Source organism: Triticum aestivum, chromosome 1D (genome assembly GCF_018294505.1).
Source record: "Triticum aestivum cultivar Chinese Spring chromosome 1D, IWGSC CS RefSeq v2.1, whole genome shotgun sequence".
Classification (NCBI taxonomy): Eukaryota; Viridiplantae; Streptophyta; class Magnoliopsida; order Poales; family Poaceae; genus Triticum; species Triticum aestivum.
This window is the reverse complement of record NC_057796.1, coordinates 14,235,538-14,259,350: the sequence shown is the minus strand read 5'-3', so window position 1 is coordinate 14,259,350 and position 23,813 is coordinate 14,235,538. Positions and strand designations below refer to the sequence as shown.

Genomic DNA, 23,813 nt, shown 5'->3' with positions numbered 1-23,813 from the left:
GCAAGCACTATGCAAGGCTTATGCATTTGAGCCTGATATGGTTATCACCTTTGATATTTGTCTGGAAGATGATATTGAAGGTAATAGAGACATTTGGGTCGATGTGCAGTTGCCTCCAGTTCTACCATTATGTGAGTTTCTCAACCATATTTATGTCTTCGATATTGTTTATTCAAAAATAGTTGACAACTCATTTCTATTGACAGCTTATTTTCATTCAAGCAAACATGTCCGGCGCTTGGTAGACAGGACCGTCCACTGTCCCGTGGCTGAACTAAACTGCGTGGAGATAAGTCATTAGAGAGAATTCCTTATTTGACACTACCTTAAAATGTGGTTCCCTATTTGACCCTGAAGAAAATTTTCTTCCCTGTTTGACATCTGCTCTAAATTTCTTTCCCAATATGACACTCTAGTGCATTTTGTTCACTAACGGTGTTAAAGACAAACGTGAAAAGACCTTTTTACCCCTGGCGCATAGGGTGACAAAATATTTGTACATGACAATATCTACAGTTATGTTACATATTTGGTCATGTTAAATCACCAATTGAGACCCCATAATTTGAGCGGATGGTGGTTGGATGTACTGTGTTCCTAGGACTCCGACGCCGCCGAACGCCTCCGCGAGATGCGAATGATGGATGGGTGTGGGCTTTGACGAATGGATGGATGTTGTGAACTATGTATGGTTCCCCTCTCTGGCCATGCATGAGTCCTGTGAATGGCCTTGTGCAGTTGTGCCTCTGTAATTATACGGAAGGGAGATAGGCAGAGCGCGAGCGTACCCCAACTACACAACTGCCGGCGGGCCATCTGGTCGACATGTTTGCTCGCAAACTTCATACGTAACTCCCAAGTTTGCTAGCTGGATCAGTTGCGGGTATTTGTATACGTGCATGTACATAGTAGAACTCAACCATATTCAACACGCCACGGCCAGCCCAGACTATACTGGTGCATGCATGCATTAGTCAAGTATACGGGCATTCGAAGAAGTATAATACGCGCCGGCTAGGGCGCTGGTATACGGGTATTCGGAACTGACGCGCGGATGTTTATATATATATGTATGAGTCGATGAGACGGACTTCTACATCTGCAAGGTTAGCTAGCTACATGGTCAAATACATAGACTGGTGCACGTATGCATGTAATCGGCCAGTATACGCTGTGTGCGAGCTTGCATGCATGCATGGTACATGAAGTAACCGGGCAATCAAATGTGTGCATGCATGCAGGTATGACCCTAAACGAACGTGTAACTTACACTAAAAAAATACAACTGGACTTAGCTTTTTCAAAGCGACAAGCACAAAAACAGTCAAACAACAGAGACGAGAGGAGCGGCTAGATCCGGATCGGGATATTTTCTTTTGTTCGATGTGGACTAACGACTAGCACAGGGGTATTTTGGTCCATCTATTTTTTTTTACGGAACAGTGTAACAAAACTAACGGCGATGTCATGTAAGGAAAGAAATTTAGACCACGTGTCAAATATGGAAGAAAAGTTTCTTCAGGGTGAAATAAGGAACCACATTTAAGGTAGTGTCAAATAAGGAATTTTCTCAAGTCATTATGTTTCATGGCTTGAGGATCTTGATGTTGTCAAGAGAAATTATTTTCCTGAATTTGAAAATCTAGTTCATGCTCAAGATCTTGACAGCATCTAGTTCATTTTAAGGTAATGACTATGATGCATGATTAAATTAATAGTGGTAATGACTATGATGATGATTACCTAGTTGGTGATGATATGATGCAAGAGTTTTTATATTAATATGATGATGAGGAGGAGGAGTTATATATATCATTTGTGAAAGAATAGCGGATATTAGTTTCAACTGGCTGGATCCTAGCTAAGTGATCAAGTAATATGGATTCCATATTACTTGATAACTTAGGATCCATGCATCCACTTAAAACTAATCCGCGGTTCTTTCATCTAGTGATTTAATAACTCATTATAATGTAAAAACAATCTCTAAATTAAATGGAAAACGCAAAATTAAAGAAAAAATAAATAATAAAACAAAAACCCTCAAACCTTTTAGTACCGGTTGGTCTTACAAACCCGTACTAAAGGTCTCCCCGCCCCCGGCGGGGGCACGTGCCACGTGGTGGCCCTTTAATGGCGGTTCATGCTGAACCGGTACTAAAGGAAGGGACCTTTAGTCCCCACCCTTTACTGCCGGTTACAGAACCGGCACTAAAGGGCCTTACAAACCGGTGCTATAGTCCGGTTCTGCACTAGTGGTACCTTTTTTGTTGTTCCTTTTTTCCCTTAGCAGAAGAGTTTGGGTAGGGTTTCTCGTAAACCAAATAGGACATTTCGGCTGGCCTAGGCTAACATCAAGTTAACGATGATGGCCTATTATGTATTTATATGTCATCTCTGGTCCACCATACTATGTTACGCGGATGAAGCGGTCATGGTTTCATAATTGTAAAAGATCCTTTATATTGATGTCTAGTATTTTCTGATGAACATGGGATTTTACAGCATATTTTTTGGCTTTCAATTAACCAATCAATTAAACTTTTTTTCAGAATTATTTCTAAAGCGTTACGCCAATGACCATGCTCATGTTTCAATCCCTCGCACCAATCTTTATTGGGCTAGCATTAGATGGGTGCACACGGACATAGGTAACAACAAACCGCATGGACTGAGCACCAGTACTCGAACACAAATCGAGAACCGGCATCCCCAATGACCTCCTAAGGGCATCTCCAACAGGTTGTATGTTAGTCTTGTTGGTAAATGTCCATGTCATCAACCAACAAGCTATCATACAACTACTTCAATGGGTTGTATGTAAGCTATCCAAGAGATGGTGAGAAAATAAATGTGGTTGCTCTCTATTTCATCTTGAAGCTTGTGCAAAGGTTGTTGGTTAATCTACATATAACTTTGCTCTCTCTCCACATTTAATACATGCCACATCATCACTATGTCCTAGGTGGCAAATTTACCAACACCCATCTTACAACTGTTGGAAATGCCCTAATAGGCAACCGACAACAAAGCAAAGGTACTCCGCAAACCGCGTGCCAGGAACTCGCGCAGGATCTGCCGGCTCTTTGTAAGATGGAACTAGGCAAAACAAGGCATGCTGCGTGTGGGCCTCACGCACGTAGTATGTCTGCTTAGATGGAACTCGGCAAACGTGCATGCCATGTGGCATTTCCTTAGTTCTCCTTTTTACGTACTCGGCAGTAGTTGCTTTTTTGTTTTGTCGAGTTCCTGATATTAAGAACTCAGCAATCTTAACGATTGCCGACCCGGTCCAGCCGTGTCCTGTTTGCCGCGGGCGGAACACGGCAAACTCACTGGCAGAGTTGTTTTATGTTTCTTGCTTTTAAAATTGGAAACATTGCCGCGACTGCTAAATTAAGCTGATACTTTTGTACGCCATGCTCCTTAAGACGGCCATTATGGTAGAGTTTCTCTAAGCTGCAGGCGTCCCATTTGAATTAAGAAAACAAACAAGCCCAGTCGTCGGTGTATTCAACTCCGGTAGAGAAAAAATGAATCCATTAGCAAATAATGTTCTATAAAGTGGCAGCACTCCCAGTGAGTTCTATCACCAGAGTTGAGAAATACAATCTTACGTTAAGTGCACCTGACAAACCCTTGCTAGCAAGCCCTTGCTACTTAGCTAGTACTCCTTGGTGCTGATCAATGGCGGCGCTGAAGTTGGAGGAAGTGAGAAGGGCACAGCAGGCGGTGGGTCTGGCGACCGTGCTGGCAATCGGCACGGCCGTCCCGGCCAACTGCGTGTACCAGGCCACCTACCCGGACTACTATTTCAGAGTCACCAAGAGCGAGCACCTCCCGGACCTCAAGGAGAAGTTCGAGAGGATGTGCGAGAAGTCCACGATCAGGAAGAGGCACATGCACCTCACCGAAGAGATCCTGAAAAAGAACCCTAGCATCTGCTCCCACATGGAGCCGTCGCTGGACACGCGCCACGACATTGTCGTCGTGGAGGTGCCCAAACTTGGGAAAGAGGCGGCAGAGAGGGCCATCAAGGAGTGGGGCCAGCCACTGTCGAAGATCACCCACGTCGTCTTCTGCACCACCTCCGGCGTGGACATGCCAGGCGCCGACTACCAGTTGACGAGGCTACTTGGCCTCTCGCCGACGGTCAAACGCCTCATGATGTACCAGCAAGGCTGCTTTGGCGGTGCCACGGTGCTCCGCATGGCTAAAGACATCGCCGAGAACAACCGCGGCGCACGTGTGTTGGTGGTCTGCTCGGAGATTACCGCCATGGCATTCCGTGGCCCCTCCAAGTCCCATTTGGATTCGCTGGTCGGACATGCGCTCTTTGGCGATGGCGCGGCCGCTGCCATCATCGGTGCCGACCCCGACGTGCCCTTCGAGAAGCCACTCTTCCAGCTGGTATCAGCGAGCCAGACCATCCTGCCCGACTCCGAGGGTGCCATCAACGGCCACCTTACGGAGGCAGGGCTCACCATCCACCTTCTCAAGGACGTGCCCGGGCTCATCTCCGAGAACATCGAGCAAGCGCTCGAGGACGCCTTCAAGCCTCTGGGCATCCACGACTGGAACTCCATCTTCTGGATTGCACACCCTGGCGGGCCAGCAATCCTGGACATGGTTGAGGAGAAAGTTGGCCTTGACAAGGAACGCATGCGCGCCAGCCGAGAGGTCCTGTCGGAGTACGGCAACATGTCCAGCGCATGTGTCCTCTTCGTCCTCGACGTGATGCGTAAGACCTCTTCCCAGGATGGCCACGCAACCACTGGAGAGGGTAAGGAGTGGGGTGTCCTCTTCGGCTTTGGCCCCGGCCTCACCGTCGAGACGCTCGTCCTCTACAGCGTCCCGATCACAGCCACTGCATGATCGATCAGCAAACGACACTTTATTATTTATTCGCCAACAACATAAAATCACCAATACTACAAGTGGTTACGAGAGCGACGGTGTGATGGCTGTTCTGAGTTTCCTTTATCCCTGGTTTTCACTTTTTGTTGTGTTTCTACTGTAAGAATTGATATGCGTTTTCCTCCCCAAACCCTGTTGTATGTGCTCCTGATGTACCTCGTGTATTTTAGTAACGTTCAACATTATGTTTCTTATTAGTAATTTTATACTATAATGTATGGGTTGCATTGTTTACATCCTCAAACATGTACGGTTCAGCTGCCTGTCTCTTTTCCCTCTCACCCTCATCATTGAGCTTCTTAACCATCTATTTACTTTTGCCGCGATAACTGCATAATCCATATGTCAGGGATGCTAAACCCATCTACAATAGAATGTTCTTAATTAGACATACTAGTTATTAACCCCGTGCACCTAGCTACAGAGGTGAGTGTTTTCGGTTTTCAAATATAGGGATATTCAGGACATTATTTTGATCAGCGTAATAGTATTTAATTTCTAATTTTGTATAGATAAAAGGATCGAGTTAAACAACTCCATCCGTTTGTGATTGTACTGTTTGCATGCATAGTCTTTTCCAGCCATCAATCGAGACACACCTATTTTTCACCCCAGGAACTTTATATTCATGAAGGTTGCTTGTGTATTGGTGGCTGTAGTTTTGCAAATGCAAAATTCGGTGGATGTATCATTTGTTATCTTTTTTTTCCCCACAAATTATGACGGACTTGGGTGTTATGGTTTAGAGATGTTGAGCATGCTCTCGATAACATCTTTACTGTTATCCTTAAGAGCATGTCAATTTTAAGATCAAATTTAGATAAGATATTCATGCAAAGTATTCTATAGGGAGTACATGTGGGCATTCATTTCCCCTGGTAATAAGTAGTGAATCCATGCACTTTATTCATTCTGTCTGAAAAAATGCGATATTGAAACCATGAAAATATATGCAAGCAATGCAAATATAAGAGCAATCTATCTAAACAGGACAATCTGTAAAGGATGCAAGGAAACTCATGCTTCTCTGACTCCAAAAATTCAGAAAAATTACCACACTGTAGAAATTTTATCATAGCTTATTGTGCACAAAGTTTCAACATTTTATCACATTCTTACTTTTCTAGAGAATTTTTTCAACAGCGATAAATTTTCTGTTTTGAAATAGCAACTCATATACTCGCAAAATAAGCATGGCAAAGTCTATACTTGACATTTTCATTGAAATAAAAGATGCAAAAAATTATTATAGATAGCAGCAAGAAAATAAAAACAAAATAAAGTGACACTCCAAGAAAAACTCATATCATGTGACGAATGAAAATATAGCCCCAAGTAAGATGACCAATAATGTTGGAGACAAAAGAGGGGATGCCTTCCGGGGCATCCCCAAGCTTAGTTGCTTCGATCTTCCTTGAATATTAACTTGGGGTGCCTTGGGCATTTCTAAGATTAGGGTCTTATCACTCCTTATTCTCCTCATATCGATATCTGACAAAAACATGAAAAGTTCAATCACACAAAACTTAACGGAACTTCGTGAGATAAGTTAGTATCATAAAGCAAATCATTAACTTTGGTACTGTCAAAGACAAGATTCATAATTTTTCTCACACAATGCCTACTGTACCTTCTCATTTCCACAATTTATATTGAGCAATATAAGCCATGGAAACTAGGAAACAAGCAAACTATACATTGAAAACAGAATCTGTCAAAAACAGAACAGTCCGTAATGATCTGGACAACTACCATACTTCTGCTACTCCAAAAATTCTGAAAAATTAGGATAACGTAGGGAATTTGAATATATATCACCTGTAAAAACTTCAGATTAAAAGCAGGTTCCAGTGAGTTTTGAAAATTCCTGGACATAGCGCAAAAGTTTCTGTTTTTACACAGATTAAAGTCAACTATCATCCACACTATCCCAAAGGCTTTACTTGGCACTTTATTGAAACAAAAGCAATGAAACATGATTAATACAGTAGCATAATCATGTGAAAAAACTAAAACAGTAGGTAAAAGTGTTGGGTTGTCTCCCAACAAGCGCTTTTCTTTAATGCCTTTTAGCTAGGCATGATGAGTTCAATGATACTCGCATACAAGATAATAATTGAAACATGTAAAAGAGCATCATGAATCACATGACAAGCAAATTTAAGCCTAACCCACTTCCTATGCATAGGAATTTTGTGAGCAAACAATTTATGGGAACAAGAATCAACTAGCATAGGAAGGCAAAACAAGCACAACTTCAAGATTTTCAACACATAGAGAGGAAACTTGATATTATTGTAATACCCACAAGCATATGTTCCTCTCCCATAATAATTATCAGTACCATCATGAATGAATTCAACAATATAACTATCACATAAAGCATTCTTCTCATGATCCACAAGCATAGAAATTTTATTACTCTCCACATGAGCAAATTTATTCTCATGAATAGTAGTGGGAGCAAACTCAACAAAATAACTATCATGTGATTGAAAATTAAAATCTTGATGACAAGTTTCATGGTTATCATTATTCTTTATACCATACATGTCATCACCATAATCTTCATAGATAGCAACTTTGTTGTCATAATCAATTGAAACCTCTTCCAAAATAGTGGATTCTCCAAATCCACTTTCATCAATATAATCATCATAAATAGGAGGCATGCTTTCATCATAATAAAATTTCTCATTAAAACTTGGGGGACTGAAAATATCATCTTCATCAAACATAGCATCCCCAAGCTTATGGCTTTGCATATCACTAGCATCATGGATATTCAAATAATTCATACTAAGAACATTGCAATCATGCTCATCATTTATGCCAAAAAATTTATAGAATTCTTCTTCTATCGATTGAGCACAATTTTCCTTTCCATCATTTTCAAGAAAGACATTAGAAAGATGAATAATATGATGCAACATCAATTCCATTTTCTTAGTTTTCTTTTATAAACCAAACCAGTGATAAAAGAAGAAACTAAAAGATTCGATTGCAAGATCTAAAGATATACCTTCAAGCACTCACCTCCCCGGCAACGGCGCCAAAAAAGAGCTTCGTTTACGGGATGTGAGTGCCGCTTACCTAACCTCCTTGGCAACGGCGCCAGAAAAGACTTTGATGTCTACTACGCAACTTTATTCTTGTAAACTCGTGTTGGACCTCCAAGCGCAGAGTTTTGTAGGACAGTAGAAATTTTCCCTCAAGTGGATGATCTAAGGTTTATCAATCCGTGGGAGGTGTAGGATGAAGATGATCTCTCTCAAACAACCCTACAACCAAATAATAAAAAGTCTCTTCTGTCCCCAACACACCAAATACAATGGTAAATTGTATAGGTGCACTAGTTTGGCGAAGAGATGGTAATAAAAGCGTAGTAATGATAGTTGATATTGATTTTTGTGATAGGAACAATAAAAAACAGCAAGGTAGAAATTGATAAAACAAAGCACGAAGGGTATTGCAATGCTTGAAAATGAGGCCTAGGGTCCGTACTTTCGCTAGTGCAATCTCTCAACAATGCTAAACTAATTGGATCATATAATCATCCCTCAACATGCGATGAAGAATCACTTCAAAGTTCTTATCTAGCGGAGAACATAACAATAATTTTTTTGTAGGGTACGAAACCACCTTAGAGTTATTCTTTTCATTCGATCTATTCAATAGTTCGTACTAAAATAACACAAAATTATTCTTTCCGTTCAATCTATCCAAGAGTTCGTACTAAAATAACACCATATGATACGCATCAACCAACTCTAATGTCACCTAGATACTCCAATGTCACCACAAGTATCCATGAGTTAATTATACGATACACATCAAACAATTTCAGATTTATAATACTAGATCCAACACAAAGAACCTCAAAGAGTTCCCGAAGATTTCTACCAGAGAAACAAAGACGAGAACATGCATCAACCCATATGCATAGATTACCCCAATGTCACCTCGGGAATGCATGAGTTGAGTGCCAAAACATATACCAAGCGAATCAATATGATACCCCATAGTCTCCACGGATATTCATAGCAAGACATACATCAAGTGCTCTCAAATCCATAAAAATATTCAATCCGATAAAACGAAATCTCAAAGGGAAAACTCAATTCATCACAACAAGATAGAGAGGGAGAAACACCATATGATCCAACTATATTAACAAAGCCCGCGATACATCAAGATCGTGCCATCTCAAGAACACGAGAGAGAGATTAAACACATAGCTACTGGTACAGACCCTCAGCCCCGAGGGTGGACTACTCCCTTCTCATCGTGGTGGCCGCCGGGATGATGAAGATTGCCACCGACGAAGATTCCCCTCCGTCGGAGTGCCAGAACGGGTCAAGATTGGTTTTTCGTGGCTAGAGAGGCTTGCAGCGGCGTTACTTCTGATCTAGGGTTACCCAGAGGGTTTTTGGAATATTTGACAATTTATAGGGCGAAGAGGCAGCTTGGGAGGCCACCGAGGTGGGCACAACCCACCAGGGCGCGCCTGGGCGCCCAGACGAGCCCAGGTGGGCTGTGCCCCCCTCCGGGCACCCCCCGGGTACTTCTCTGGCAATCCTGGGTGTTCTGATTCATAAAAATTCTCGAAAAAGTTTCGCTGTGTTTGAAATCCGTTTGATATTTATATCATGCGAAGTAAAAAACAAGGAAAAAACAGCAACTGGCACTGGCAACTATGTCAATAGGTTAGTCCCAAAAAATGATATAAAGTTGCTACAAAATGATTGCAAAACATCGAAGAATGATAATATAATAGCATGGAACCATCAAAATTATAGATACATTGGAGACGTATCAGCTGGCTGGCGGCGTCGCGGTGTTCGGCGCGGCGGGGGGAAGAAGAACTGAGATTGGAAAACGCTAAGTGTGTTGGTGGTCTGCTCAGAGATTACCGCCATGGCATTCCTTGGCCCCTCCAAGTCCCATTTGGATTCGCTGGTCGGACATGCGCTCTTTGGCGATGGCGCGGCCGCTGCCATCATCGACACTGACCCCGACGTGCCCTTCGAGAAGCCACTCTTCCAGCTGGTATCAGCGAGCCAGACCATCCTGCCCGACTCCGAGGGTGCCATCAACGGCCACCTTACGGAGGCAGGGCTCACCATCCACCTTCTCAAGGACGTGCTCGGGCTCATCTCCGAGAACATCGAGCAAGCGCTCGAGGATGCCGTCCAGCCTCTAGGCATCCACGACTGGAACTCAATCTTCTGGATTGCACACCCTGGCGGGCCGGCGATCCTGGACATGGTTGAGGAGAAAGTTGGCCTTGACAGGAACGCATGCGCGCCAGCCGAGAGGTCCTGTCGGAGTACGGCAATATGTCCAGCGCATGTGTCCTCTTCGTCCTCGACGTGATGCGTAAGACCTCTTCCCAGGATGGCCAAGCAACCACTAGAGAGGGTAAGGAGTGGGGTGTCCTCTTCGGCTTTGGCCCCGGCCTCAGCGTCGAGACGCTCGTCCTCTACAGCGTCCCGATCACAGCCACTACATGATCGATCAACAAATGACACTTTATTATTTATTCGCCAACAACATGAAATCACCAGTACTACAAGTGGTTACGAGAGCGACGTTGTGATGGCTGTTCTGAGTTTCCTTTATCCCTGGTTTTCACTTTTTGTTGTGTTTCTACTGTAAGAATTGATATGCGTTTTCCTCCCCAAACCCTGTTGTATGTGCTCCTGATGTACCTCGTGTATTTTAGTAACGTTCAACATTATGTTTCTTATTAGTAATTTTATGTAATGTATGGGTTGCAGTGTCTCCATCCTCAAACATGTACGGTTCAGTTGCCTGTCTCTTTTCCCTCTCATCTTGATCATTGAGCTTCTTAACCATCTATTTACTTTTGCCACGATTACTGCATACTAGTTATTAACCCCTTAGTGTTTTGGGTTTTCAAATATAGGGACATTCAAGACACTATTTTGATCAGTGTAATAGTATTTAATTTCTAATTTTATATAAATAAAAGGATCGAGTTAAATAGCTCCAACCATTTGTGATTGTACTGTTTGCATGTATACTCTTTTCCAACCATCAATCGAGACACAACTATTTTTCACCCCAGGAACTTTATGTTTATAATAAATGTAACAATGTTCCATATTCATGAAGGTTGCTTGTGTATTGGTGGCTGTTGTTTTGCAAATGCAAAATTTGGTGGATGTATCATTTGTTATCCTTTTTTCGACAAATTATGACGGAGTTTGGTGTTATGGTTTAGAGATGTTGAGCATGCTCTCGATAACATCTTTACTGTTATCTTTAAGATTATGTCATTTTTAAAATCAAATTTACATAAGATATTCATGCAAAGTGTTCTATAGGGAGTACATGTGGGCATTCATTTCCCCTGGTAATAAATAGTGAATCCATGCACTTTATTCATTCTGTCTGAAAAAATGCGATATTGGAACCATTTATATTAAATGAAAATATATTGTCATTTTTTAGAGTTTTTTTGTTAAAATTCATCAGATAGGGGACCTGATTTTTTATGATTAAATTCCTATGAAAAAACTATTGAGGAAAAGCAGGGAATTCTAGTTATTTTCCATTGAAAACACACAAGTCATATCGGTTCATGACATGGATAATTGTGTGTGTGCATGAGATCTTTCTCACAAATGATAAATGGAAGGCTGAATATTGTAACCTTGTAGCGGTATATTAGCATGGAAATTTGAGCACATGATGATTTTAGTACAATTTGCACTATTCTCCTATCAATGGCATAAGTAGTTATCATACCTTGTGCCAAAGTATCGGCAAATCCCACGCGCTGCAGTCAATGAACCAACTAAATATAGTAACATGTCATCACCAGCCATATATGTGCTTCATACAAAAAGCAGTAAATTAAGTGACCAATTTGCCCAACCCGAATCTAAAGCTCACACAAGATAATAATCAAACCACCAACTTGTTAGCGTGTGTGACATAGATCAAACCTGCTTAAAAAAATTACCATTGCCTGCATCTAGATCAAATGGATCCCGTTCATCGCCACGTACATGTAGACAAAAGAAACTCATGGAGCTGCAATAGGCCAGTACTCACCATCAGCTCTTGGCATGGGCATCCTTAGCATTTCACATTGTAGGGCAACGGTGTGCTCATCAACGCCTTCGCTCACCAAGGAGCACACCGTCTTCTTTCATGGCCAATCTGCAGATTTTCTTGTCACTAAAGTACTACATGCGCCTACTATTTTTCTTCTTCATGGGGATCGCTCATTAGGAGCTGTTGAATTTGGTCTTGTGTCGGCAATAGCATTGTCTGTTGGCAGCATATTTGAAATTTTTTTAGGTCATATCAATTTTTAAAATTAATTGTCAAAGCCTTTCTTTACCAGGAATGCATGCAGATGTTCATTTTCTTTGCCGACAATGAGCAGATCCTGGGACCATAATATATTACCAAGGGGTGATATTTAAGTTACGTCAAAAATAAATTTGCACTTTTCTGTTAAACTACAGCAGATATATCTCAAAATATCTAATTGAGGTAAGGTGGGTATTATAGCTTTTTTTAATCTGCAACACATATATGAGTCTGTGTATCACATGTGTTCTGACAGATGACAGCCACAAGGCTTATTTTTATTACATTGAGTTCGTAAAATTGGTATGGAGATTTCAGCGTACAATCATTTTTAATATTTATTTCTCCTAATTATGACAAAAAAATATACATCTGTGTAGTTATCACACCTTGCAGTAAAATTATCAGAACATTCAATGCCTGCACCCAAATATACACATATATGCATCAGAAAATATATGCTCATATGAACTACCAAAATCTATAGCACACATGAATTATATCAAACCTGATTGGTATATTTACCTTTGCCTGCATCTGGAGCACTGAAACAAATAGCGCGGTATAGCGTCACTAATAGCACACTATAGCGTTGTGAGAAATGCCTCGCTAATAGCACGCTAATAGAATATTTTAAAGGCCTTGCTATTTTACCGTAGCACCCTATTTTTTTATTGATCTGAAGGCATGATGTAGCCTGCCTGTGGAGGTAGACCAAATTAAATAGTCATTCGAGTAGCTAGCCTGCAGCTGGCCAGTATTCTCAATCATGTCTTTGCATGAACCTCATCAGCACTTCAACTCATCGACTAAATGCTTGTGGATTCACAATCCTTTAGAAATCATGGGCATACGGAGACATTCAATTACTACCTGTGAAGTTGCAGATGTGGAGCCTGAAGAGGAATGGAGGCGACTTCTCCAGCAGCTTGTGCGGGCGAATCAATTAGTGGCCGGAGGCGATCATTAGATTTACTTTGTCCGGCCTCCTTTATTTATTTATTTTTTAATACGGAAGGAGAAGATAGGCCTATGAAGCTGCACATGTGGAGCCTGAAGAGGAATGGAGGTGACTTCTCCTGAAGCTTGTGGCGGCAAATCAATTAGCAGCCGAAGGCACTCATTAGATTTACTTTGTCTGGCCTACGTTTTTTACTTATTTTTAATACGGAAGAGAAGATAGGCCTATGAAGCTGCACGTGTGGAGACTGAAGAGGAATGGAGGCGACTTCTCCTGTTGCTTGCCCCGGCGTATCAATTAGCGGGAGGCGATGATTAGATTTACTTTGTCCTGCCTATGTTTTTACTTCTTTTTGTAATACGGAAGGAGACAGAAAGCAAATAGATCTAGTTCTTTTATTTTACACGGAAGGAGATAAGATTGATTTGAAAGAATTTCTTCTCTCCTACGGGTGGAACAGGCGGAGTAGGAATCACCCCATGGTTATTTGTGCATCATCAGTTAATCTGATGCATGGAAATTTCTAACCTCCAAGATTAACGTGGAGCTTTCTATGGTGCATCCAATTAGTAAATACAAGATGATGCCTCGCTCGTTGCTACGGAAACCTCGATAAAATCGATGTTAAAAGGCTAAACAATTGCAAAAACAAATTTAATAATGCTCTTGGGATATAGTCTGAAAATAATAAGTTATATGAAGCACGTCACAAAATATTATATAAAAGGAGATATCCATTGGATTGAAGTCAAATGGGGTGCTATTTTTAACAAAAGTGTGTAACATGACCTAAAGATATTTGCTCCAAGTGTCCAACATACAAATATATGTATGCTATGCTTTAAAAATGTGTAACAAATCCAAGCATGATTCATGAGGTGGCATGGTTGCGTGAATACATTAGTGCGCTAAATGCGACATAGTTGCATGGAGTGGAAAAATAGATAGTGGGTTGCAACTATTTAAGAATAGATGATAAGATATAAGATGCTTATAAAAGTAAACCCGCCGAAAGAAATGATTCTACATGTCCGTGAACAGAAGAATTAAATTAAAGCAGTTCTCTATGTTATATCTTATTTAGGACAATAAAACTGAACGAAATCTCAGCCCCTCACGGCCTGAGCATTTCTGGCCGTTTGTTTTCAGGTTATTTTGAAGGTCTCGGCCAACAAATCTACTCTCTGTTTTGTCCTCCACCACATTTATCTTTCATGGGTCAAATGTTCTAATGGGCCACTGCTCCAGAGGAGAAGAGGTGCCCGCTGTTTAACTCGGACTATCGTCCCAACCCAATTGCTAGCCACGCGAGAAAGGCCACAGTTGAGGATTTTCCAAAAAAAAAAAAAAACAGGCGAGTGAGGAGCGGATCCATCACCTCCTAGTACATTTAAGAGAAAAAAATCCCAACTTCAAAACATTCATCACAAAAAGAGGTGATTTCGTAACATGAAGATTTCTATAACCATATTTGCCTCTCTCATGATAATTACATGCAGGATCATAATCAAACTTAATAATATAACTATCACTTAGGACTTCCCCGGCCTGTGTGCTTCAATCGTCGAGTTGTGTTCTTGGTCAAGTCGGGTTGCCTCGCTCCTACGTTTGCCCCTTATGTTTCCACACGTTCGGCCAAGCGTAGCACGGGAGCACCCCTGTGTTTGCACTCCAAGTTTCCCTAGATGAAATGAAGACAAAAACAAGGAACAAGATTCGCCCCTGGCAGAAGCTCGGCACAAAGATGTGTAGATCTTATTCCTCTCCATTGATGGCGCGAGCCATATAACAATACTTAACCCATACTCTAGCTAGGGTGACCGCAAATAACATAGACACCCCCATAGGAGGGTTTCCTCCACCTCATTGGCGCCAGAAGGTAACCAACGGCGAGGGAACCAGCATCGGCGGAGTCTCTTAGGAGGAAGACCTAGTTGCCCTATTTCTCTACATGTGGTGGCCACTAGGTAATATTCACTAGCTTATCTATTATTGTTTTTTCTAGACACACTTGTATATTGGTAGACACACTTGTAATGCAAGTAAAGTACTCCCTCCATTCAAAAATATAAGTTGTTTTCGATATTCCAATATGAATGAAACACGGACTGAAATGAGTGAACAGGCACCATAAAACTTGTCTATTTTCATCCGATTCAAAGTAGAAAAAGTACTTCCTCGGATCCATATTACTTGTCGATGATTTAATACAAAGTTAGTACAATTTTGTACTAGACCAGCGACAAGTAATATTGATTGAAGGGAGTAGAACATCTTATATTTGTGAACAGTGGGAGTGGACGTTTATATTTTGTTGTCAATTGTATTTTCTTTCATATTGAATGTAAAGAACCTTGCGAAGCTGCAGGTATTGGTCGAAGTATATATCACGTGGCCGGCCGGATGCCCTGGCCCCATCCGCTCGATCTAAGCCGGATGCTTCCGAGCGCTACGACCAACAACTACTGCGGAAACCTCTGCTTCCGACCCCGTACTATTTTTTGTTGCCCCTAATTCGGTTTGAATTGGTATACTGTTCCACTTCTGCTGTCACATCAACTTACACGAGCTCTTGTCATGCAAAAAAAAACAAAACAGACGCGTTGGCAGCCCGAGATGGTTGGACGTACCAAATGGCACAAATGCATCCATAGAGGCAAGCAGGTGTCATAGTGATGCCGAACCAAATGACAAGCGTCGTTGCCGGCAGTATAAGAAAGTCTCAACCAACACGGCCGGCCGGCGGTAACCCGTAGCTCTGGTCTACAAATTTAACTGACGCAATCGTTCACTAGATGCTGTTTAATTTATTAACTTCCAATTTATGTTTGCCGCGACACCACTTCCATTTTCGTATCTGCACTATGAGACATTTGGACGGGTCTAGTAAATGCATTGATCAAATGTGCCACTAATACTTTGAACAAGAGAGACGTCGGGACAATATGTATTCCTTTAGATAAGCTATAGAGAGAGAGGTTTTTTGGACTGTATAATTGTCTTTTGCTCGATGGAGTATTTGACCAGGCAGGACTACCCGCCAATGCTTTGCACAAAAGCTGAAGAAAAATTTGGCCATAGGCAACTGCAAACATCGGCCAGGCAAAAGGACGAGGATTTAGGGCAGACGAATCAGGGGCACGGAAGTCGCGGGTGCATGGACGAGATCTGGACGATGTCCATCTTAATCGGTGCTGATTTGCTAAAAGATGCCATCCAACAATGATTTGATCCATCGTCCAGATTTCGGCGAGATGTGTCGTCCCTGTAGCACTGCTCTTTTTTTTATTTTGGCTTTTGATTTTCAAAATTATGTATCTTCCAAATGAAAATTCTAAATTAAGTTATTTTTTCATATTTGTGTTTCTCGTGACAATATATATATATATATATATATATATATATATATATATATAAGTTGTCAAAATATATTCAAAATGGATCTTATTTGAAAGTGTTGGTCATGAGAAACACGAATATGAAAAAATAACTTAATTTAGAATTTTCATTTGGAAGATACATAATTTTGAAAATCAAAAGCCAAAATAAAAAAAAGAGCAGTGCTACAGGGACGACACATCTCGCCGAAATCTGAACGATGGATCAAATCATTGTTGGATGGCATCTTTTAGCAAATCAGCACCGATTAAGATGGACATCGTCCAGATCTCGTCCATGCACCCGTGACTTCCGTGCCCCTGATTCGTCCGCCCTAAATCCTCGTCCTTTTGCCTGGCTGATGTTTGCAGTTGCCTATGGCCAAATTTTTCTTCAGCTTTTGTGCAAAGCATTGGCGGGTAGTACTGCTTGGTCAAATACTCCATCGAGCGAAAGACAATTATACAGTCCAAAAAACCTCTCTCTCTATAGCTTATCTAAAGGAATACATATTGTCCCGACGTCTCTCTTGTTCAAAGTATTAGTGGCACATTTGATCAATGCATTTACTAGACCCGTCCAAATGTCTCATAGTGCAGATACGAAAATGGAAGTGGTGTCGCGGCAAACATAAATTGGAAGTTAATAAATTAAACAGCATCTAGTGAACGATTGCGTCAGTTGAATTTGTAGACCAGAGCTACGGGTTACCGCCGGCCGGCCGTGTTGGTTGAGACTTTCTTATACTGCCGGCAACGACGCTTGTCATTTGGTTCGGCATCACTATGACACCTGCTTGCCTCTATGGATGCATTTGTGCCATTTGGTACGTCCAACCATCTCGGGCTGCCAACGCGTCTGTTTTTTATTTTTTTTGCATGACAAGAGCTCGTGTAAGTTGATGTGACAGCAGAAGTGGAACATTATACCAATTCAAACCGAATTAGGGGCAACAAAAAATAGTACGGGGTCGGAAGCAGAGGTTTCCGCAGTAGTTGTTGGTCGTAGCGCTCGGAAGCATCATATATATATATATATATATATAAAGTTTCAATACTGAAACTTAGTATGCGCTACCGAGAATAGTCCGGTATCTTGTTTCTACGACCAACAGAGAAAATTGCTTAAAATTTTATCTATAAAACTTGGTTGAAACATGGAAATTTCATATGCAAAATCCCTAAGTTTCAACGCTGAAACTTAAAACTTACTATGCCCCTATGCAGGATTCAACTACTGAAACTTAAAACTTATTGTGCCCCCGTGCAGGATTCAACCACTACATGAATCGTGAGGCAATCGAGCGGCCAAGCAGGGCTGGGCAGGTGCGTGCCCCCGCACTCGCGTGCCCCTGTGAATTTCCGTCGGGCAAAATGGGATCCTGAGGTTGTTCTACTACCATGTCAAGAGGGCCCAATAGAACATTGAAGGGGGCGCATTCTGGATTATGTTGCCTTGAGCGATGCACTCCGGCAGGTAAAAGGGTGCACTGAGGCAGGAAACTAGTGCACGCAGCGGATGGCATTGTTGGGAGTGCTTGCCGGTCTCGAATGGATGAATTTTGAATCGTACATAAATTTAAGGAGATGTTTCCAGGAGGGAGGACACGGCGGCAGTGAGGAGGCGACGGATGAGGAAGAGCTGCAAACAGGCATAGGTCGGCGTGTATTTCCGTTGTGGTGTGCATGGCGGTGGCACAGAATGTACGGGTTATATTGTTGGACTCGATCGAGCGCCACATCGGATGAAAGTAACAAACGAATCTTCTCTTCATTGTTAGTGACGCGGTCAAGTGGTGAGGCTTGCATAGGAAGAAATAGGCCAAAGAAGATGGCAACAAGCGCTAATGTCGCGTTGTGATTTCTGTGCAATTTCTCCATACGGTTTGGTGACACAACCACGATTTAACAAAGTTGTGGCAGCCTGCAATTTTAGAAGTTGTATAGGGGAACACCCATCATTTCTCCACTTTATTTATTCAGAACTAGATGTGATCTCTCCGTATATATACTTACCTTCTTTCAGGCACCACCAAGGAACCATACAAGCTATAGGCACCATCCAAGTATCAATGGATAACAATACTGTGCGCGGAAGTAGGATGAATCCGGCCGCTGGTGACGACGACGAGGGGACATGGTTACATGCGTGGGGGCTCATCACGAGCTTCGCGGTCTCCATGACCCTGAAAGCAGCAATCGAGCTGGGCATCTTTGACGCGCTCAGCAACGCCGGCAGCCTTGCGATTACGGCGGATGAGTTAGCCGCGCGGCTCCCAACCATGGACAAGGCTGGCGGGTTGGCTCCAGTGGACCGCATCATGCGGCTGCTTGCCTCCTTCGACATCGTCAAGTGCGTGACGGAGGCAGGTCCAAGCGGCGAGGTGATCCGGCACTACAAGCCCTCGCCGGTGTGTCGGTGGCTCAGCAGCAACCACGGTGGCCCGTCGCTGGCGCCCTACTCTATGTTCACTACGGACCAGGACTTCTTGATGGCCTGGTAAGCTATGATACGAATGAGTGCTATTGCAATTGCCGTTTGGAACAGTTTTAATAGCGTTCCTCTTACCTCCTCTTTGCACATGAGAAACAAGAGTATAAAATATATCGGAATCGTTGATCCCATTAATTAGTGGTCTGATTAACTCTTACCTTTTTACATCGTATGTAAAAGGAGGAGGTAAGAGTGATCATGTTAAAATTTGCCTACGGTTTATAGAATCTAACATTGCCGTGCATTTCAAAGGCAGCAGCTGGGGGCGGCAGCAGGAGGCGGACAAACGGCGTTCAAGAGGACGCATGGGGTTCCGATGGGCGAGCACTTGGGGAGAAACCCTCGGCTCCTCGGGGTGGTCGACAAGGCCATGGTGCAGATCTCGGTGATGGTGACCAGCAAGCTGTTGGAACGCTTCCACGGGTTCGACGGCGTGGCCGTGCTGGTCGATGTTGGTGGCGGCACCGGTTCTACCATGGAGATGATCACCTGCAGATACAAGCATATCAGGGGCATCAACTTCGACCTGCCTCATGTCATCTCCCTCGCGCCGTCTATTCTCGGTACGTCGCCACCTTCTTATGAATTTGACTTGGTCTCGTCACCTTGTGAATAGGATACTGTGTGCTTTCTCTATAAACTTTTACACATGGCTCATTTACTCTTTCTCTCTTAGCACACTCTCCTAACCACTGCATGCTCTCTCTCTCTCTCTCACCTGACCCGCGGGTAGTGCTAGTGACTTTAGTCGCAACTCGAATACGGGAGGAGGCTAGGGCCTCCTTATATGGGAGAGTGCTTCACTCTCCTCAAGCCGGACTTTTGTGATGTAGTGGGCTTTCTGCTTGTAGTGGAGTGTCTGAGGCGCACCGGAAATGCCCGAACGTATGTCGATGGACCGGGAGCTGGGCTTGGGCTGCTAACAAGTGGTGTCAAAGCCGTTCCTAGCCCCAGGCCAGTCTTTCGGGGTGTAGTGGGTTCTCTGCTAGTAATGGAGTGTCTGATGCGCACCGAAAATGTCTGAACATATGCCGATGGACTGGGAGATAAGCATGGGCTGCTAACAAGTGGTATTAAAGCTGGCCCCCACGCCACCCTAAGGGGGGCTTCCCTAGGGATGGGGTGTTAGGAACCCGGCACTCGGGCAGTGCCAGTGATTTTAGTCACAACTCGGATACGGGAGGAGGCTAGGGACTCCTTATAAGGGAGAGTGCCTCACTCTTCTCAAGCCGGTCTTTTGTGATTTATTGGGCTCTCTGCTTGTAGTGGAGTGTCCGAGGCGCACTGGAAACACCCGAAAGTATGTCGATGGACCGGGAGCTGGGCTTGGGCTGCTGACAAGTGGTGTCAGAGCCGTTCCTAGCCCTAGGCCAGTCTTTTGGGGTGTAGTGGGTTCTCTGCTAGTAGTTGAGTGTCTGATGCGCACCAAAAACGTCCGAACATATGCTGATGGACTGGGAGCTGAGTCTGGGCTGCTAACAAGTGGTATTAGAGCTGGCCCCCACGCCACCCTAAGGGTGGCTTCCCTAGGGGGGTGAGGTGTCAGGATCCCGACACTCGGGCAGTGCCAGTAACTTTAGTCCGACCTTAGATACGGGAGCAGGCTAGGACCTCCTTATAAGGGAGAGTGCCACGCTCTCCTCAGACCCGTGTTTTGGAATGTAGTAGACTCTCTGCTTGTAGTGGACTCTATGATACGCACCAAAAACGTTTGAACATATGCCGATGGACCGGGAGCTGGTTCCGGGCTGCCAACATGCTCTCTCTATCTCTCACTCTCCTATTTTCCTCTACGCTTAAGCTTTACGTGCGAGTTCTAGGAAGCATTTTTGCATCCATCTCTCTCTCTCTCTCTGTGCGCTTTTCTTGTTTCAGTTTCTGCCATGCTCTTTCTTTCTGTTTCTCTGTCCTAACCAGATGGATTCCCCTAAAAGGGCAGGAGTAGAGAGACAACTGAACAGACAAACACCGGTTTGTTCACGGGCCCGCAAAGTGCACCTGAAGACAAAACCAAAAATGTCAGTCTCCATGTGTATATCACCTACCCTGGGTGATAAAAATTGCACACACTTCCTGAGTTCACCTAAGCTTCATTTGGTGGGAACCGAGGATACGGAGATAAAACAGAATAATTAGTTGAATATAGTACGCATGGAGACTCCATGCAAAGTTCACACCTAGGGATGAAAAATGGAGCAAATGAAAACAATAACACATACCGCATATTTTCTCTAAATTGGAGGAGATAGTGTCCAGATAAGAATTAGTGAATATAGTACAATGAGGAATACTATATATTATGCAAAACATCGCGTACATCATATTTAACATCTCCATGGCACTATAAGCCAGGCACGGGTTTTTAGGCATTCAGTTTGACTATAGAAATATGTGTAAATTGCATAAAATTACTAGTTTCGCACTTTCATTCGTCGCTGAATCTAAATATATATATTTTACAACATACTATAACACATGTTTCATCACTCAAATTGAAGACCTAAAACCACATGCCCAACTTATGTTCCCATCCCGAACGAGTGTCAATGTAGTGGATTATCCTATATCGTATTATTAAATTGCATCAATTAATAATTGAACATTCTACCACTTCATTGTAATATTCTCAGGGAATTAGACTTATTATGATTATTCCAGGCCTATCTGACTGTTTGGGTTGCTTCCCGGCCTGGAGTCTCCTTTCCAGGCATCATCATCCAAGTCGGCCTACCAAATAAAATGCCTGAGAAATTGGGAATGCATATCTTAATTAGAGGGGTTGTACTTTTGGTTGTTAGCGTATACATAAATGGCTTATTCACCAGACGTATGCACCATCATTAGCCTCTTGTAAACTCAACAATTTAATTTTTAGTACTAAAGCCTATAGATCAAATGATCAACACACATGTGTGTACGTGCTGTGCGCATGTACCCGCGGAACTTTCAACTCAGTAGGAATACCATCAGTTTCCTCAGTTCAATGGATTAATTTCTACTAGAAAAAGCATCAACGCCAATCTTTTTGTCACCAGTTCATAAGGGATCAGGTAAAAAAATGTTGTTATCCAGCAAAACCAAACACCCATCACTCAACTCTTTTGTCTTTCCTTGTTTTTGTATTGCAACTGTATTCTCTTCGTTTTGCATGGATGTTGTGACTGTACATTTAGATCATATTTGTATCATTTTCTATTGTTGAGTTCTTTCATCTATGCTTTCCTGTGAGATAATTGAGAACTTAATTAGCTAATGTCAACCCAATGCAGGTGTCGAACATATAGCTGGAAATATGTTTGATAATGTTCCCACTGGAGATGCGATTTTCTTAAAGGTATATATATACGAACTACTGTATCTAGTTCCCTTCTCTGTCATTCTGTATTCCATATGGTGTAAAGTATAATATTACTGAAAACCTGGTAGATACGTGATACACCCTCATTATTTCATATATAAACTATTTTTCAACCAAAATATAGAACGATGTCTATAGAATATTTCTTCAAAATAATTTTCTACTACTGACAAACAATGCATTCGACTTGTAATTCTATAAACACATTGGTAAAGTAATAAAAGTATTTATCTAGGGTCCAAGCAATCAAGGTGGATGCCCTTGTGCAGAAGTAATTGAACCCCAGGTTTCCTCTTACTAAGGTTTTCTCCGCGGTGCGATGTCGGACAGTGCCACACAACCACTCAAATGTCCTGCCAGATAACCACACTCCTCATATCAAAACCCTCAATTCCATGGAAATCCATGCACATCGATCATATAGCAAAATTCAACACCAATTCAACAATGCAACACTGGAACAAAGCAAAACGAACCACAACTCAACAATTAAAACATGCCAAAATTAAATTCAACGTCCGTGTACAATAGTGAATTTGCAATGTTTTCATTGTGACAAACAAAGCACATTCTGTTGTGCTAAATAAATCCCCTAAATATTTGAGAATGCAGAGCAGACTTAAACCTACACTTCGAGCAAAGTAGGTTTAATATTACATAACATATTCTAGATACTGAATATTTCTTGAATGTACATACAGACGGTACTCCATATGTTGGACGACAATGACTGCATAAAGGTTCTAAAAAATTGCCATCAAGCTTTGCCAGACAAGGGGCGGCTGATCGCTGTTGAGTTTGTCTTGCCGGCTACTCCAGAGGTGACAAGGGCGGCACAAAATCTCTACATTCTTGATGTGATGATGTTAAATAACTCTGAGGGAGGGAAGGAGAGAACTGCGCAAGAGTTTCTGAAGCTGGCTAGGGAATCGGGTTTCAACGGCACCTTCCAATCAACTTACATTTTTGGAAACTTTTGGGCTCTCGAATTTACCAAATAGTAACCATGACATTTTATGTCTATGCCGGCTACTATTGATAATGTGTGTGAGATTGGCTTGTAGAATTGTTTGTATTATTTATTTCGATAATGATGGACTTTTTAATCAAAACAATGCATGTATCATTATTTGTACCATTTAATATAATGATGATGTTGGTATAATTATTTGTATCACTTATATTTTAATAACAATGTTAAAAACTTGTTATCGAGGTATTCCAGGTGTATTTTTGTATTGCCAATACGTTACCATGAAGAGGTACATAAAAGCATAGAGTAGTTGTTGTTCACAATGTCTCACTTTGGCCCAGTAGCTTTTTCAATAGATCAACACAATTGGTAATTTATTGTTTTTC

General features: G+C 42.3%; 3 protein-coding genes across 4 annotated transcripts; all 3 read left to right on the top strand.

Moving 5' to 3' along the window:
* Positions 1-724: 724 nt before the first annotated feature.
* Positions 725-4,875, top strand: LOC123179973 (chalcone synthase 2-like). 2 transcript variants are annotated; one of them, XM_044591911.1, is made up of 2 exons: positions 725-748; positions 3,703-4,875. In XM_044591911.1, the coding sequence occupies exons 1-2, from the start codon at positions 725-727 to the stop codon at positions 4,873-4,875; spliced, it is 1,197 nt and encodes a 398-aa protein (XP_044447846.1). The 2 variants fall into 2 exon arrangements, with proteins under 2 accessions (XP_044447846.1, XP_044447847.1); XM_044591912.1 differs by lacking the exon at positions 725-748 and having other exon boundaries at positions 3,688-4,875.
* A 4,959-nt stretch (positions 4,876-9,834) lies between these two features.
* On the top strand, positions 9,835-10,430 carry LOC123163010 (chalcone synthase 2-like). Its single transcript, XM_044580763.1, has 2 exons — positions 9,835-10,185; positions 10,314-10,430. The coding sequence occupies exons 1-2, from the start codon at positions 9,835-9,837 to the stop codon at positions 10,428-10,430; spliced, it is 468 nt and encodes a 155-aa protein (XP_044436698.1).
* Positions 10,431-18,674: 8,244 nt separating this feature from the next.
* Positions 18,675-23,455, top strand: LOC123163004 (caffeate O-methyltransferase-like protein 2). Its single transcript, XM_044580756.1, has 4 exons — positions 18,675-19,102; positions 19,349-19,659; positions 22,366-22,430; positions 23,156-23,455. The coding sequence occupies exons 1-4, from the start codon at positions 18,675-18,677 to the stop codon at positions 23,453-23,455; spliced, it is 1,104 nt and encodes a 367-aa protein (XP_044436691.1).
* Positions 23,456-23,813: the final 358 nt, after the last annotated feature.

Excerpts from the sequence above, each read along its gene's own strand:
- LOC123163010 (XM_044580763.1), top strand. The coding sequence starts at position 9,835 with ATGGCATTCCTTGGCCCCTCCAAGTCCCATTTGGATTCGCTGGTCGGA. Across the intron at positions 10,186-10,313 it reads GGCCGGCGATCCTGGACATG|GATGGCCAAGCAACCACTAG; the intron begins GTTGAGGAGAAA and ends ACCTCTTCCCAG.
- LOC123179973 (XM_044591911.1), top strand. The coding sequence starts at position 725 with ATGGCCTTGTGCAGTTGTGCCTCT. Across the intron at positions 749-3,702 it reads CCTTGTGCAGTTGTGCCTCT|TTGGAGGAAGTGAGAAGGGC; the intron begins GTAATTATACGG and ends GCGGCGCTGAAG.
- LOC123163004 (XM_044580756.1), top strand. The coding sequence starts at position 18,675 with ATGGATAACAATACTGTGCGCGGAAGTAGGATGAATCCGGCCGCTGGT. Across the intron at positions 19,660-22,365 it reads CCTCGCGCCGTCTATTCTCG|GTGTCGAACATATAGCTGGA; the intron begins GTACGTCGCCAC and ends AACCCAATGCAG. Across the intron at positions 22,431-23,155 it reads GAGATGCGATTTTCTTAAAG|ACGGTACTCCATATGTTGGA; the intron begins GTATATATATAC and ends ATGTACATACAG.